The sequence below is a fragment of the Carassius auratus genome, chromosome 31, assembly GCF_003368295.1.
Source record: "Carassius auratus strain Wakin chromosome 31, ASM336829v1, whole genome shotgun sequence".
Taxonomy (NCBI): domain Eukaryota; kingdom Metazoa; phylum Chordata; class Actinopteri; order Cypriniformes; family Cyprinidae; genus Carassius; species Carassius auratus.
The window spans coordinates 12,053,759-12,068,929 of record NC_039273.1 but is presented as its reverse complement, the minus strand read 5'-3'; the positions used below and the strand labels follow the sequence as shown (position 1 = coordinate 12,068,929).

The 15,171-nt window shown below is 35.8% G+C and overlaps 1 protein-coding gene across 11 annotated transcripts in view; it reads left to right on the top strand.

Moving 5' to 3' along the window:
* The window catches only part of LOC113050554 (dedicator of cytokinesis protein 7-like), a 45,297-nt gene that overhangs the window by 27,465 nt on the left and 2,661 nt on the right, over positions 1-15,171 (top strand). For 7 of the 11 annotated variants that reach the window (XM_026213612.1, XM_026213611.1, XM_026213609.1 and 4 more), the window contains 13 exons: positions 571-667; positions 5,298-5,394; positions 5,488-5,622; positions 5,804-5,956; positions 6,712-6,870; positions 6,948-7,048; positions 7,463-7,655; positions 7,750-7,893; positions 9,042-9,173; positions 10,348-10,362; positions 13,899-14,024; positions 14,158-14,247; positions 14,353-14,589. In XM_026213612.1, the coding sequence (XP_026069397.1) occupies positions 571-667; positions 5,298-5,394; positions 5,488-5,622; positions 5,804-5,956; positions 6,712-6,870; positions 6,948-7,048; positions 7,463-7,655; positions 7,750-7,893; positions 9,042-9,173; positions 10,348-10,362; positions 13,899-14,024; positions 14,158-14,247; positions 14,353-14,589 (1,679 nt within the window). Of the gene's footprint in view, positions 1-570; positions 668-5,297; positions 5,395-5,487; positions 5,623-5,803; positions 5,957-6,711; positions 6,871-6,947; positions 7,049-7,462; positions 7,656-7,749; positions 7,894-9,041; positions 9,174-10,347; positions 10,363-13,889; positions 14,025-14,157; positions 14,248-14,352; positions 14,590-15,171 lie in introns of all 11 variants that reach the window. The other 4 variants (XM_026213613.1, XM_026213610.1, XM_026213606.1 and 1 more) reach the window with 1 other exon arrangement.

Below are 15,171 nucleotides of genomic sequence, written 5' to 3'. Positions count from 1 at the left end.
GACATTGAGAATGAATGAGGGAAAGTCACGCGATATATTGAGTTTGTGTGTTTGTGCGCATTCCGCTTCTGAATGAACGGTGTAAAGGTGTTAATGAGAAGAGTAATTTCAAAAAAGTGAACAGCTCGCACACTTAAGATATAACCACCTTTATGTCGAAAAAAAAGGCTTAAAATGACAAGAAAATTAGCTTTGATATTTACAGAGCTTTGATGACTGATGATACGAAAAATAAGAAATAGGAAAAAAATAACTATTAAAAAGGAATAATTAAACAGAAGTTCACAAACAAAATATATTGTTTCAGTTGTTGCTGCCTTGAGTTATTATTTCGGAATAAATGTAAAATCCATAAAAACACTAACTTGATGAGATTCATACTTGGCATTATTAAATAGAATATTGATTACATTGTTAATGTAAAAATAGAAAACTCTGAGAACTGTGCCTCATAAAGAACCCCCCCCCCCCCCCCCCCCACACCACTTATATAAACAATATTATGTTGGACGTGACTTGGTTGACATAACTTGTGTGTGTTTCCCTCTTTTTGTCTTTTGTCCTCCACAGAGAGAAGTCCATCAGGCAGTGCTTTTGGCAGCCAGGAGAACCTGCGCTGGAGAAAAGACATGACTCACTGGCGTCAGACCAGCGAAAAGATGGACAAGTATGATTTTATTTAATATATTATTGTGTTTTTATTATTTTTATTTCTCTTTGTTTAGTGTGTTCTTGAGCTAAATTTAAAATAGGGTGAACTTTGACTTCTATTTCAATTATATAACTTCACTGATACAAGTACAAACTTTGTAATCTGGTCAGAAAAGTCCAGTAGTAAGAGTGTAAAAAAAAATATATATATATATATATATAAAACCCATATTTATACAGAAACACCCATTAACCGTTTAACTTCCAATAACCCCTTTTTTGACCTTTTTTTTTCATGTATTGTGTATTTAGGGGCCAGAGATCAGTCAGGTATTGTACAGCTGAAGTGTGTTTTGCTTTCAGTGACTCTTGTTTTGCTTCAGACCTGAATTTTAAAGCCTTCTTCCTCTTGCATTGGTTCTGCTCTCCTTGACTGGTGCTTGGATTGGTCTGGATGCAGTTATTACTGACCACTGACCAGAATCTGATTCAGGCCAATAATTGTGTGTTTATTTGGGAAGATGGAGTTGGATGCAGCTTGAATGATGTGATTCTGTTATAACCAGTTTGTTTATAACAAGAGTGCAGCATGGCTCTTTAACCAGCCTCTCAGGTCCAAGATTTAGTCATAAAGGTACATACACATGTAGTATGTGATTTTCTACATTTAATGTGGTTAACTTAATATTCACTCTCAAGTTAATGAGCTATGAGAAGGATATTCTATAGTTGTCATATTGCTCTTTAACTTCTTTTCCAAGCACATTCTGTATATAATTGTGATTTCATTTGGAGATTCATCACATTTCATCATATTTATGTGAGACAGAGCTGCTTAAAACCTTGTAAAACTACACTTTTTTGTGTGTGTGTGATAAGGAATATTTTTTAGTTTTTCATGTAAAAGTAATCCATTTTGAGGTTAAAAGGTACTATTACAAAATATAACTTCAATGAGATTTTGCCAGAGAACTTGACTTTGATATCGTACTATTTGACTTTGTTCTCATTTTTCTTTACTTGAAATATATTTTTAACATAGCTTGTATGAAACTTTTTTTTTTTTTTTTTGTGTTAGAAGTGCTTAACACAACACAATGAATGAGAATGTTTAAGAGTGTTGTCTTGATGAGATGCAGGGTTTGCTGGTGTCTATTTAATATTTCTCTGCAAAGAATTGTCTAGGTTATGAACTATAGTAAAAGCTTTTGTTTGCTGTTTTTGAGTTCTACTTGGCAAATGGCAATTAAGTTTCTACAATATTTAGTAGTAGCTTTTCTGTGTTGACTGTGAGTTTATGTGCATATGGCAGAAATTTTCGGAAAAATGTATACAAGACGTAATCAGACAGACGATAAACACTGTTAACAGCAATTATTATATGATGCAATCACACTTACAGCAATATTTGTAAGTTCTGTTGTTGATTCAGGGTTAGCATCATCTGAGGTCCTCTGAGGGGTCAGCATGGGGTCAGGTGTTCTGGATCCAGACTGGAGCTTGTGTAAATCCTAGTTACCATGGGATGTAAATCCTGTGGCAAAACAGAGAAACAAATAGAGACTTCATTATGGAGCTGCTGTTCCAACAACGTAAAATTAATTTGTTTAACCAAAGATACAGAATAAGAATGCGCATTTGATCAGATGCAACTACAGTCACAAATTATGAGGTGCATTATTTGAATGCTTGGAAAAAGAGATGTGTCTTTAATCTAGATTTAAACCGAGAGAGTGTGTCTGAACCCCGAACATTATCAGCAAGGCTATTCCAGAGTTTGGGAGCCAAATGTGAGAAAGCTCTACCTCCTTTAGTGGACTTTGCTATCCTAGGAACGACCAAAAGTCCAGCGTTTTGTGACCTTAGGGTGCGTGATGGGTTGTAGCGTGGTAGAAGGCTAGTTAGGTACGCAGAAGCATTTAGGGCCTTATAGGTAAGTAATGATAATTTGTAATTTATAAAGAACTTGATAGGTAGCCAGTGCAGAGACTGTAAAATTGGGGTAATATGATCATATTTTCTTGACCTGGTAAGGAGTCTAGCTGCTGTATTTTGGACTACCTGTAGCTTGTTTATTGACGAAGCAGGACAACCACCTAGAAGTGCTTTACAATAGTCCAGTCTAGAGGTCATGAATGCATGAACTAGCTTTTCTGCATCAGAAACAGATTTCTCGTAGCTTGGCAATGTTTCTAAGATGGAAGAATGCTGTTTTTGTAACATTGGAAATATGATTTTCATAAGACAAGTTGCTGTCTAATATAACACCCAGATTTTTGACTGTAGATGAAGTAACAGTACATCCATCTAGTTGCAAACTGTAATCTACTAGCTTCTGTATACTGTTTTTTTTGGTCCAATAAGTAAAGTCTTATCCGAATTTAATAGGAGAAATTATTGTTCATCCAATCTTTAACACTTTATTTTTAACACACTCTCAAGCTTAGATAATTTAGAAGTTTCATCTGGTCTTATTGAGATATAGCGTTGAGTATCAGCAGCATAACAGTGGAAACTAATCCCATATTTTCTAAAAATAAATGTTGTATTCATGAATATGAATACCTACAGGGAATTCATATTACTTTTAAAATGCTACTCTAGCTCCTGGTGCCACTGTGTGCAAACTGAGATTCAGTATTAAATTGCATTTAAAGTAAACCTTGGGGTCTAACTTACTATAATAAATGCTTAAGTTTAATTTAGCATTTAGCTTGTAAAAAATAAAGGATTTTGATGAGTAACGCCTTTTTCACATATACTCCATCTGCAGTGCGTCTGCAGTCCGTGTGCGTCATATATGTTGTGCTGAAGCAGCACGGACTCATTGTGATTTCACACAGGACGCGTTTGCAGTCCTCTACTGATCCGCGTCGGTTTAAGCCACAAAAAACAACATTTGTCCATTATTTTAATATCAAAGCATGAAAAAAAAAAAAAAAAAAAAACATATCAAAAAAGTTTTTCAGCATTGTGATACTCTTTCATCACAGTACAGTAACAATCTTTCATAGACATATAAACAACGTATTGCTCATGCATTTGACTGCTAGGTTTTTATAATAAGTTGCTGAAACAAGCTGCAACACATTTAAACACAACATTAGCCTACTTTTCTTGTTAGGATATCACAAAAATGTAAAATTAAAACTCACCGCTGACAGAAACAGTCGACTCTCGTGCCTTTTGCATTTAAATCTTTATTACACGCAATCCAACGGGTCTTAAATAACTTTGTTTTTCTGCCTCTATAAAAGTGCATATATAATGTAGCCTTGTTTCTCTAAAGTTGCTCTTTTTCTTGTTTTAAATCAAGCCAAAACTCATGTTGCGTGTGAAACACAGTAGGCTTTTATTAGTACACATTTATTGTGAAATGACTGCATTTCTTTGTCAATCCATGTTAATTGTTACCGCGAACAACGCGCTGTCACTTTAATTCAACGCATGCAGCACAGCAAAAATAGAGTCTGTACGTAAATGATCGCTGTACTGCTGCAGACGCACTGCTCCTGGAACGGACTGACTGACCACAACCGTGTGCAGTGTGAACGCTCTGATCCGTTAACATGGGTGCGTAAAAAATTACGCAACGCATACGCACCGCTGACGGAGTATGTGTGAAACGGGCGTAAAGCCTAATCACGGATTGCACAATATATGTACACCGTGAACCTCCAGGTGCAGAGTTGCAACAAAATAATACTTTTAACAACAGACCACCCTCTCTGCTTCTAACAGTAATCAACCAAGTCTGTTACACGGTGATGGCTCTCTCCTTCCCTATGAAGGGTTATGATACAGCTGTTTGTGTGTGGCCTCTTTTGAATGAATCATGTACCACACAGGCTTAAGGGAATCCCTCTGCACAATGGGAGAAGCCAGGAGCCCTTCTTAGTTAGGTTTGTAAGCTCCCTAGGATATGCTTACACACCTACAGATCACGTGAATGGTTAAACCTCTTTTAAATTATTAGGCCAAACTCAAACCTACAAAAATTAGGTTAAAGAACATTTTTTGTTTTTAATATTCTAGTAATTTTTCAGTGCATTAAACCATTTTTTTAATTGTTATTTTATTACATTTCATTTCTTCAATGAAGAAAGTTCAAGTATATATTTTACAGATAAAAAAACTATTTATAGATTTTTGAATATGTGTTCTAGTGATATTTATATATTTGTATTTAAATATTTGGTTTTAATATTTACACATTTAGTGCATTTTTTATTTGTATTATTATTAAGATCATCATCAAATATCCATTTTAAGTCAATAGGTAAAAATTCTGGCCTGTACTGTACAGATTTAAACGTATTTATTTGTAAATATATTGTATTTTTTATTTTATTTATTATTACTATCATTATATTTTTTTAATCATAAATATCGATGTAAGTAATGTATATAAATCAAAGTTTAGGTTAACATTAAAAGGATTCTTACAAATAAGGCAAGGGCAAAATATTACTCCGTGTACAAATGGATCAAAATATATTTGGCCTGTATGAAGAGAACATCCTTCATCTGTATACACTCTTGTATACATGCTTGTGTGGAGATTGCTGTGGCATTCAAGGATCCGCTTGCTGTTGTACCTATCATATTGCACCATTCTAAACATTCATTACCCCATTGTTTGTCAGGACCAGGGCTGAGCTGGAGCATGAAGCAATTATTGATGGCAACCTGGCAACTGAAGCTAATCTCATCATATTGGATACGCTAGAAATAATAGTTCAGGTAATGATCCCAACTGCTATCAGTAACTCACGATATTTTACCACAGAAGAGATTTATCATAACTACATTATGGTTCCTCTATGTGCCATGCAGACGGTGTCAGTGACCGAGTCCAAAGAAAGCATTCTGGGAGGGGTTCTGAAGGTCCTGCTACACAGCATGGCATGTAATCAAAGTGCCCTATATTTGCAACACTGCTTCGCTACTCAGAGAGCTCTCGTGTCAAAGGTGAGTGAATGCCGATCAGGTCAAAGACCAGAATTTGGAATTGAGTTTGTATTGAACAATTTAGCTGCAGCTGATTTACGCAATTATGCTTGTTGATTACTCTCTTAAAATAAAATAGGGCACCTTTTATTTCTGAAATGTGATCTGTTGTGGCAGTGTATAAGTCTTAATGTGTGTTTAGTTTCCAGAGCTGCTGTTTGAGGAGGAGACCGAGCAGTGTGCTGACCTGTGTCTGCGGCTCCTGAGGAACTGTAGCAGTAGCATCAGCACCATCAGAGCCCACGCCAGCGCCTCCCTCTACCTCCTCATGAGACAGAACTTTGAGATTGGAAATGTGAGAAACACATACTTTGTCACAATCGCCATAAATATTTCATGTAGACAAATATGACGTTGCTCATTTTTTGCATTATTATATTATTTAATACAATACTATTCAAAAGTTTACACTGAAGACATACATTAATGTTGTGATATTAATAGCATTAATAGAATATTAATAGAATTTAACTTATTTGTATTTGAATATATTTTTTGAGTATAATTTATTCTTGTGATGGGAAAGTAGCAATTAGCTATCACTCCAGTCTTCAGTGTCACATGATCCTCCAGTGTGCTGCTTTTATATATATATATATATATATATATATACGTTTTTTTTTTTTTTTTTTAAACCATTTATTCAGGATTCTTTAGTAAATAGAAAGTTCAAAAGAGCAGCATTTACCTGAAATATAAATCTTTTGTAAATATAAATATATTGTTTTTTTTTACTCTTTTGATATATTTAATGCATCCTTGCTGAATAAAAAAAATCTTAAAAAAAAATAAACTAAATCTTCTAACTCATGTTTTAACAAAAGTGTATATTTCTAAAATATGAGAACATATTGTTTATAAATTGATTAAATATAGATATGTATATTACATTATAAAATAGATATGAATAAACGATGTATTGTGTGTGTGTGTGTGTGTATATATACTAAATATTATATTTCTGTGAATATTTATTACTTAAATTTTTTAAACAGTATTTAGTCTCTGTTTATATTGTGTGTGTGTGTGTGTTTGTTCTCTTTCCTGCAGAACTTTGCACGAGTGAAAATGCAGGTGACCATGTCTCTTTCGTCTCTGGTGGGTACATCGCAGAACTTCAATGAGGATTTTCTGCGGCGTTCACTCAAGACCATCCTCACATATGCAGAAGAGGACCTAGAGCTCAGAGAAACCACCTTTCCTGACCAGGTGAGGCCCAGAGATCTGTTTCCACCATCTGTTTACTAATTCCTGACACAAAACACTGATTTTGTCTCTGGTTTCAGGTTCAAGATCTGGTGTTTAACCTGCACATGATTCTTTCGGACACGGTAAAAATGAAGGAACATCAAGAGGATCCAGAGATGCTTATTGATCTGATGTACAGGTATTGCTTCTTGCATTGCAGAATGGATTTAACATCACATTGTTTTATTAAGAGAATGTATTGGTATTGATGTATCTATTAAAGATAGTTAGAAAGTAACAGAAGATTTCGATTTCAAATAAATGCTTTTCTTCTGAACTTTATAATCTTTAAAGAAAATGAATTGTACTTTCCTCAAATATCTTAATTTCTTAAGCACAAAATCAGTAAATTACTATGATTTCTGAATGATCATGTGACACTGAAGACCAGCGTAATTAAGAAAATTCAGTTTCTCAGGAACAAATTTTCTTTTTAAATATATCAAATTGAAAACTGTTACTATTTTCACTGTACTTTTATCAAATGAATGCAGACTTGGTGTGCTTAAGCATTTATATCAAGACAAAATATAAAATTCTTTCTGTTATGTAGGATTGCTAAGGGCTACCAGACATCCCCAGATCTACGACTGACCTGGCTGCAAAATATGTCCGGGAAGCACTCCGAGAGGAATAATCATGCAGAGGCAGCCCAGTGCTTAGTACACAGCGCCGCCCTGGTGGCTGAGTACCTCAGCATGCTGGAGGACCGCAAGTACCTTCCTGTGGGCTGTGTCACCTTTCAGGTTCCTGCCGCACCCTGTGACACAGAGAATAAAGAGCAGTCGATTACTCTTTTAATTGTTATATGTGTTAGATGAGATGTTTGTCACACCACAGAACATTTCCTCTAATGTGCTGGAAGAATCTGCTGTGTCCGATGATGTGGTGTCCCCAGACGAGGAAGGCATCTGCTCTGGGAAGTACTTCACGGAGGCAGGATTAGTTGGGTTGCTGGAACAGGCGGCAGCCTCCTTTTCTATGGTGTGTTATTTACTTTGACTCAATTCTGTCTGTTTTAAAGGAATTGTTCACGCCAAAATATTTTTTTTTTTTTATAATTTACTCCCCTTCATGCCATTCAAGATGTATTTGAAATTGGTTCTTCATCGTTGCAGATTTGGAGAAATTTCGCTTCCCTTGTTCACCTCTGAATTGAATGGGTGCCGTCAGAATGAGAGTTTAGACAGCTGATAACAACATCACAATAATTCATGAATCCAGTCCATCAATTAATGTCTTGAGAAGTGAAAAGCTATGTGTTTGGTTATAAATAAATTTATTAAGATCTTTTTAACTTCAAATCGTTGCATTGAAAATAAAAGTCCTCTATCCATTTGTGGCGAGTGGGGCGGGGCCGAGAGGCGTGGGAACGAGGAGTGAGGCCAGGTGTAGTGATTGGAGATGAGCTACACCTGCGCCCCACCGCCAGTATCGAGTCCCACGTGGGAGATGGAAGGATATAAAACTGGAGTGACGACCGTGAAGGACGAGAGAGGACCAGGCCTGGGATATTATTTTATGTGTTTGCTTTTTATTTGTGCGTGTCAGTCGCCGTGAGGGGCTGACGCGCTGTTTTGTTTATCTTTTGAATTATTAAAATTATGTTTTGATTGTGCGCCGGTTCCCGCCTCCTTCTTCCCGATGAATAGGAAGTCTTTATCGTTACACCATTATTTTTCTTTCTCCACTGAAAAAAGTTGTCAAAAGAGACATGTGCACAGACCACGCTACATTTACAAGTGAAAATAGTCCAAAAACAGTTCTAAACAAACAAATATGTTGGTGGATTTGATGTCTTCTTCAATGGAGCATTGATTGATGGACTGGAGTGACGATCAATTGTAGATTATTGCAATGTTTTTATCAGCTGTTTGGACTCTTCCTTCTGATGGCACCCATTCACTGCAGATGATCCATTGGTGAGCAGGTGAAGCTAAATTTCTCCAAATCTGTTCCAAGGAAGAAACAAACTCATCTACATGTTGGAAGGCCTGAGGGTGTATACATTTTCAGCAATTTGTTGTATTTTTTTTTTTTTTTTTTGCGTGAACTATTACTATTAATTTAGTTGTTTGCTTTGTATAATGATATTAAGCTTGTTAAAGCAGTGTTTCATTATTTGTCTCCAGGCTGGTATGTATGAAGCAGTGAACGAAGTCTACAAAGTGCTCATTCCTATTCACGAGGCCAACAGGGATGCCAAGAAACTAGCCACTATTCATGGTAAACTTCAGGAAGCCTTTGGCAAAATTGTACACCAGGTAAATGCTTTTATTAAAAGGGTAGTTTTGAATGTTTTGGATCCTAAAATAAATGCTCCGTTTAGCCTCCTTATGCTGTAAAGCAGAACAGGACTTTGTATTATTGCCCCAGTAATAGAAAGCAACAACCTTTCAGATATCTAACTTGGCATCATTTTGGTTGTGTATACACATCAACGTGATTTACGTGTGACACGTGAAAGAGACTTTGCATTATCAAAACTGCATGACTGATGATCTCTTTTACATCAGAGTGACTGTGTGGTGCTGTGAATGTGGGCTTCGTTTAGTGAGATTTCCTGAGCGTTATGAATACTATTCACACTGAGAAAAATAACTATAACGATAACTATATTAGAGTCCACACTGACACATAGTCTGTTTATAATAATTATGCCATCTGCTACTGTAAATGCTGAAGCTCTTTACAGTCTGATGGATTCTGATTGGCTTTTTATAGTATAGAAATATAAGTTATCATTTTGGTAACATTAATTATATTAATTAATTAATTACGTTATATTTTATAATTTTTATTTGTTATTTATTACATTTAGTAACATAGCAGACGCTCTTATCCAATCCAATAAAGCAATTACAAATTAGGAAAATAGAAACAATCAAACATACAAAAGAGCAATAATTTATATATATATTAAAAAGTTATTAAACTGGTTATTAAAAAGTTAAGGTCCTTTGTGGAAATGGCCCTTATATATTTCTCATATATAGCACTGAACAACTAGTCTTGCTCCATTGAGGTTATTGATATGATTGATGCCTGAAATTGTGACTAATTTAGGAGAAGTGTGTTATAACTTTTGAGAGCAGTCATAATTGAAGTTTACATACATTGAATGAGGTGACTCCGAGACATAGGGGTGACCCTTTTGACCTGGGCTAACAAGCAGACACACAGGACACCTTAGCAACTGTATACAAACGTCCTGGCAACAACCCAGAACAACTTAGCACCTTTCAACAAGCAATCACGTTATTTATTTTTCTTAAAAAAAGTTAAATATAGCTATTTTATATTATTGCATGCAGTATACAGGGATGAACAAAGATAGACCAGTGTTTCCCGTGATGTGTTGCAGTGAGTCTGGGCTTCTGAAGGGGGTGATTGTGACCTGTGTATGTTGATTTGTGCTGTATTCTCTCTGTTATACAGAGCACAGGCTGGGAGGTAGGTGCTGAACTTCATGGTTAATGCTTGGCCCATACGTGCAAGCTGTGGGCTTTATCATGACTCTCTTTGCTGTGAATTTGACCCATTAACCTTTTTAATGGACGTTTTCATTTCTTCGTCCATCCCTCCTTTTCTGTTTCTGTGGCACTGCTGCCAGTGGTGTGTGGGCAGCAGCGTCCCTCTCCCTCTTCTCATCTTCTTCTCTTTCCCTTCTCTTTCTTGAGGAGAAACGATGTTAACATTGTCATTTTTGACAGGCCACGCATGGGAGCCACTGTTGCACTAATGACAGATTTATTCATGAATGCCTCATTTCACTCCCTCATCCGTCTCTCTCACTCTGTTTCGTCAGTACTGCCATCTATGTCTTCTTATCATGTCTCAAAAGCACAGGGTTCGATTTATGCGAGACATGTGGATAACCTTGGGGTACTGGTTTGTCAAAAAATGAAAGTCCGATCATATTTTACTCACCCTTGCGTTGTTCCAAATGTGTAGGACTTTCTTTGTTCTATGGAATCATATAATATATTATCTAATCAGAATCAGAATGGATTATATACGAAGATATTTTAAATATTAATGACTGGATCCTTGAGTCAGTTTAACTTGAAAAGTTAATGAGTCAGATTCATAAATTAGTCATGTATATCATGTGAACTGGATCAGCTAAGTCATTGCAAAGATCAGCCTCAAAATAACAGTTTGACACTTTTATCATTTTGCTGTCACTTTGTTTTCCCTTGTTTTGTTTTTTGACAGCTTGACACCAACAGTCCTCATTTATTTTCATTATAGAGTGTCAACAGCTTCTGGAAGTACAATCCCAATGATTTTCTCCATAGGAGAATCGAGTTTTAATGAGAACTTACTGCGAGCTCAGAGGTTGCTAATGGATGGCATATGCTTTTGTTAAAGTCTTTAGTCTTTCACATTTTCAAAAAAAAAAATTAACAGCTGAATTTCTGGTAAAAAAAAAAAAAAGTGAAGCAATGCGAATGATGCAATGAAGTAAGCCTCCCTATGCTCTCAAAATAATAAAATATATATATATATGTGCATATTTTGCAACAAAGTTTTGTTTCTTAAATTAACAACTTTAAATTAATAAATTTATATTTCACCATTTTCTTTTATTTGGTTGATATTCACACACACACACACAAAAAAATAAATAAAAAATAAATAGCAATGAGGATAGTCTTCAAAAATATATATTTTGTGTTCCTCGAAAGAAAGAACATACAGGTTTGGAATGACATGAGTGTGAGTAAACAATGACAGAATTATTAACTTTGTTAACTATTTAGAAAATCAGCTGACGACTGAAGAAGGGCCAGATGCTTATTTGTAAACTATGCTTGTTTTTCCTCTAAAGGGATGTCATGTTGATCATCAGTTCGAAACATTCACATTCAAAGTGACGTCCAAGTGACCTTCTCTCTATATGAGCTTTAATTTCATTGCCAACTAAATCGACCCCTGAGTTCTCATTTACACCAATTTGTCTACTAGTATTAATTTCACTTTATTAATTTATTGCATGGCAATGACTCAACAAAACCTTCGTATTTGACACGTATCGCAGCATCACAGCAGGAGTGCACTGTCTCTTAACTGTCCATTTAATAAAGATACTTAAGTGCACTTTTCTCTGCCTGCTTCTTCCTGATTGCATGTTTGTTGTTGAGTTATAGTCTTTTTGTGTTTGTTTGTTTGTTTTCTTTGTATAGTATTGATTTATACTAGTATTGCTGTTTGTTTTGTGTACAAGAGTTTCCTGGTTTCCTGATTAAAATGTTCTGTTCTCTCCTTTTTTATTTCCCTGGTTGCTGACCCCTCCTCTTCCCACTTTAATTATTGTTTCTTGTGGTAAGTTCATAGTTCGAGGGTTTATTTCTGCAACTTTTATGACTGAAAAAAAAAAAAAACATCACAGTGAACCGGAGAAGGGCTGAACCATCTCAGACACCTGCCAACCAGGTCCACGCGCAATCCGAACTCTGCAGATTTTCTTGAAATGTCCAGCATTCACACACTTTTACTCCTTACTGATTATTTTTTACATTTTTTACTAATTTGAATTTGCTTACTGTAGCTCGGTTTAACAAATTTTCCATTTAGGATTACTGATCATTTGTGTTTACACCCAGCTCTTTACAATCTGACCTACATTACATAGTCATGGTATTATTTTTAACGTGTTATTCTTTAAGTGGTTACAATACATGTGATATATGACACAAGTTAAAGAATTATCATGGACATTTTTTTTATGTCTTGTTAAGACACTGACCAAAGTCTATATTGAGGCTGTTTGTTTTATTGTTATATTAGCATTAAGGTTGGTCTGCTTTGGTTCAGCCTGTATCCGCACCTGATTAATACTTCACTTCCTGTGTGAAGAGCACACGTTGACATGTTCCCGGCTCTGTACTTATACCCACCACTCTTTGCTTTTTTCTTACTATGCTACTATGGCCAAACCGGTGTCTCCAGCACATGCTAATTCTATCTGACATTCTATTTCTATTGGCATAATTGTTTCAGTTTGACGTTCTGTATAAGGATAAAGCAGCACGTTTGCTTTCTCACGAGGAGCTTGCTACTTGTGTTCCATTCTTTCTCTTCTTTGGAGGACAGTTGTTCACTTCCTCTTTAAGGACATCAGGTTGTCTCAGGTCGTCTTCATTTGTGTCATTCTTTGCTAATACAGTTTACAGAGAAAGTCCCCACTTTGTTCAGAACTGCTTCTTGCATCGCTGTCCTCACGCTTGGCTCAAACTCTTTGAATTCAGATTTTGTGTCTGCTGTGGAGATGCTCACTTTCTTTGCTATTTCTTCTTATGACAGATAATAATAATAATAATATATACCATTGCAAAATAGTTGTTTTTGAAAGAAGTCTCTTATGCTCTGGAAGCCTGCATTTCTTTAATCAAATATAGTGTAAAAAAGTAACATTTTGAAATACTACAATTTAAAGTGATTATTTTCTATTTTAATATATCGGTCTTTTATAACATAACAATGGCTTTACTGTACCTTCTGATTAATTTGATGCATAGATGAATAGTTTATTTATTTCAAAGAAAACCTTTGAACGGTTGTGCAACTATATAGAAGTTTGGAGTAATAATAATAAAAAAAGTTTTGCCTGAGGAAGATATCCTCAAATGGTAGGTGTTTTTACTATGATAATGCTACTGTATTAGTGTCTGTTTTCCTGTATTTCACTGTTATTTGATTGCATCACTGTTTAAATGCCAGTGTGTTGAATGCAGGTTATTTATGTAAACATGAACCAGACAATGTTTACATTGCTGCTGTCACTTGATAACTTGCTGCCAAGAAAAAGAAATGCATTTGCCTCGTTGCACTTTACCTTTCTTTGAGCAAGTGTTTTAAAGTGTAAAGTGTGAGTACCAACAGGATGTATTTTCGCATGTTTATGTTTTTTTTTTTTTTTTATGGCAGCTTTACTGCAAAAGCACATTAGTAATTAACACATTTGTTTGTTTCAGGATGGAAAGCGGATGTTTGGCACCTATTTCAGAGTTGGATTTTACGGTTCTAAATTTGGTGACTTGGATGAGCAGGAGTTTGTCTACAAGGAGCCAGCTATCACCAAACTGGCAGAAATCTCACATCGGCTTGAGGTACAAGACCGTTTGCGTTTAAATTGTTTGCATGGGTGCATTTTTCTCTGATTTTATTCTCTGTTGAAAGCGCATATTTTTTGTAGCACACATACGTAACCTCTCAATGTCTTATTTCTTTTCTTAATTCCAGGGTTTCTATGGTGAAAGGTTTGGTGAGGACCAAGTGGAAGTCATTAAAGATTCCAATCCAGTCGACAAGTGTAAATTGGACCCAAACAAGGTGCATTGAAAATTTGCGCTCAGTTTTATGAACATTAAAAATTGTGGAAATTAAATTGCAATGCTTTGCACAGAGAATAACAGATCATTTCCCCCCCAATAATAGGCCTTCATTCAGATCACATATGTTGAACCATATTTTGACACTTATGAAATGAAGGACCGCATCACGTACTTCGACAAGAATTACAACCTGCGCCGCTTCGTCTACTGCACGCCGTTCACACTCGATGGAAGAGCTCACGGTGACCTGCATGAACAGTTCAAACGAAAGACCATTCTCACTACCTCCCACGCTTTCCCCTACATCAAAACCCGGATCAACATCATCCACAAAGAGGAGGTAACTCAAACACACATGCTTTGGGAAGCTTCTATGGGTATTCATGCTAGATGGAAATTGCATGACAAGTATCAAGAGCCTTTAAAAAGTCAATGGAATATAAATATAGTACTTGTTCATTTAGTACCGTGGTATACCAAATGAATGCCCAGTGTTATTTCAGTATTAAAGGGTTAGTTCACCCAAAAAGGAAAATTATGTCATGACTCACCCTTATGTCGTTCCAAACCCGTGAGACCTCCGTTCATCTTCAGAACACAGTTTAAGATATTTTAGATTAGTCCGAGAGCCTTCTGTCCCTCCATTGAAACTGTGTGTACGGTATACTGTCCATGTCCAGAAAGGTAATAAAAACATCATCAAAGTAGTCCATGTGACATCAGAGGGTCAGTTAGAATATTTTGAAGCATCGAAAATACATTTTGGTCCAAAAATAGCAAAAATTATGACTTTATTCAGAATTGTCTTCTCTTCCGTGTCTGTTGTTAGAGAGTTCAAAACACAGCAGTTTGTGATATCCGGTTCGCAAACGAATCGCTCGATGTAACTGGATCTTTTTGAACCAGTTCACCAAATCGAACT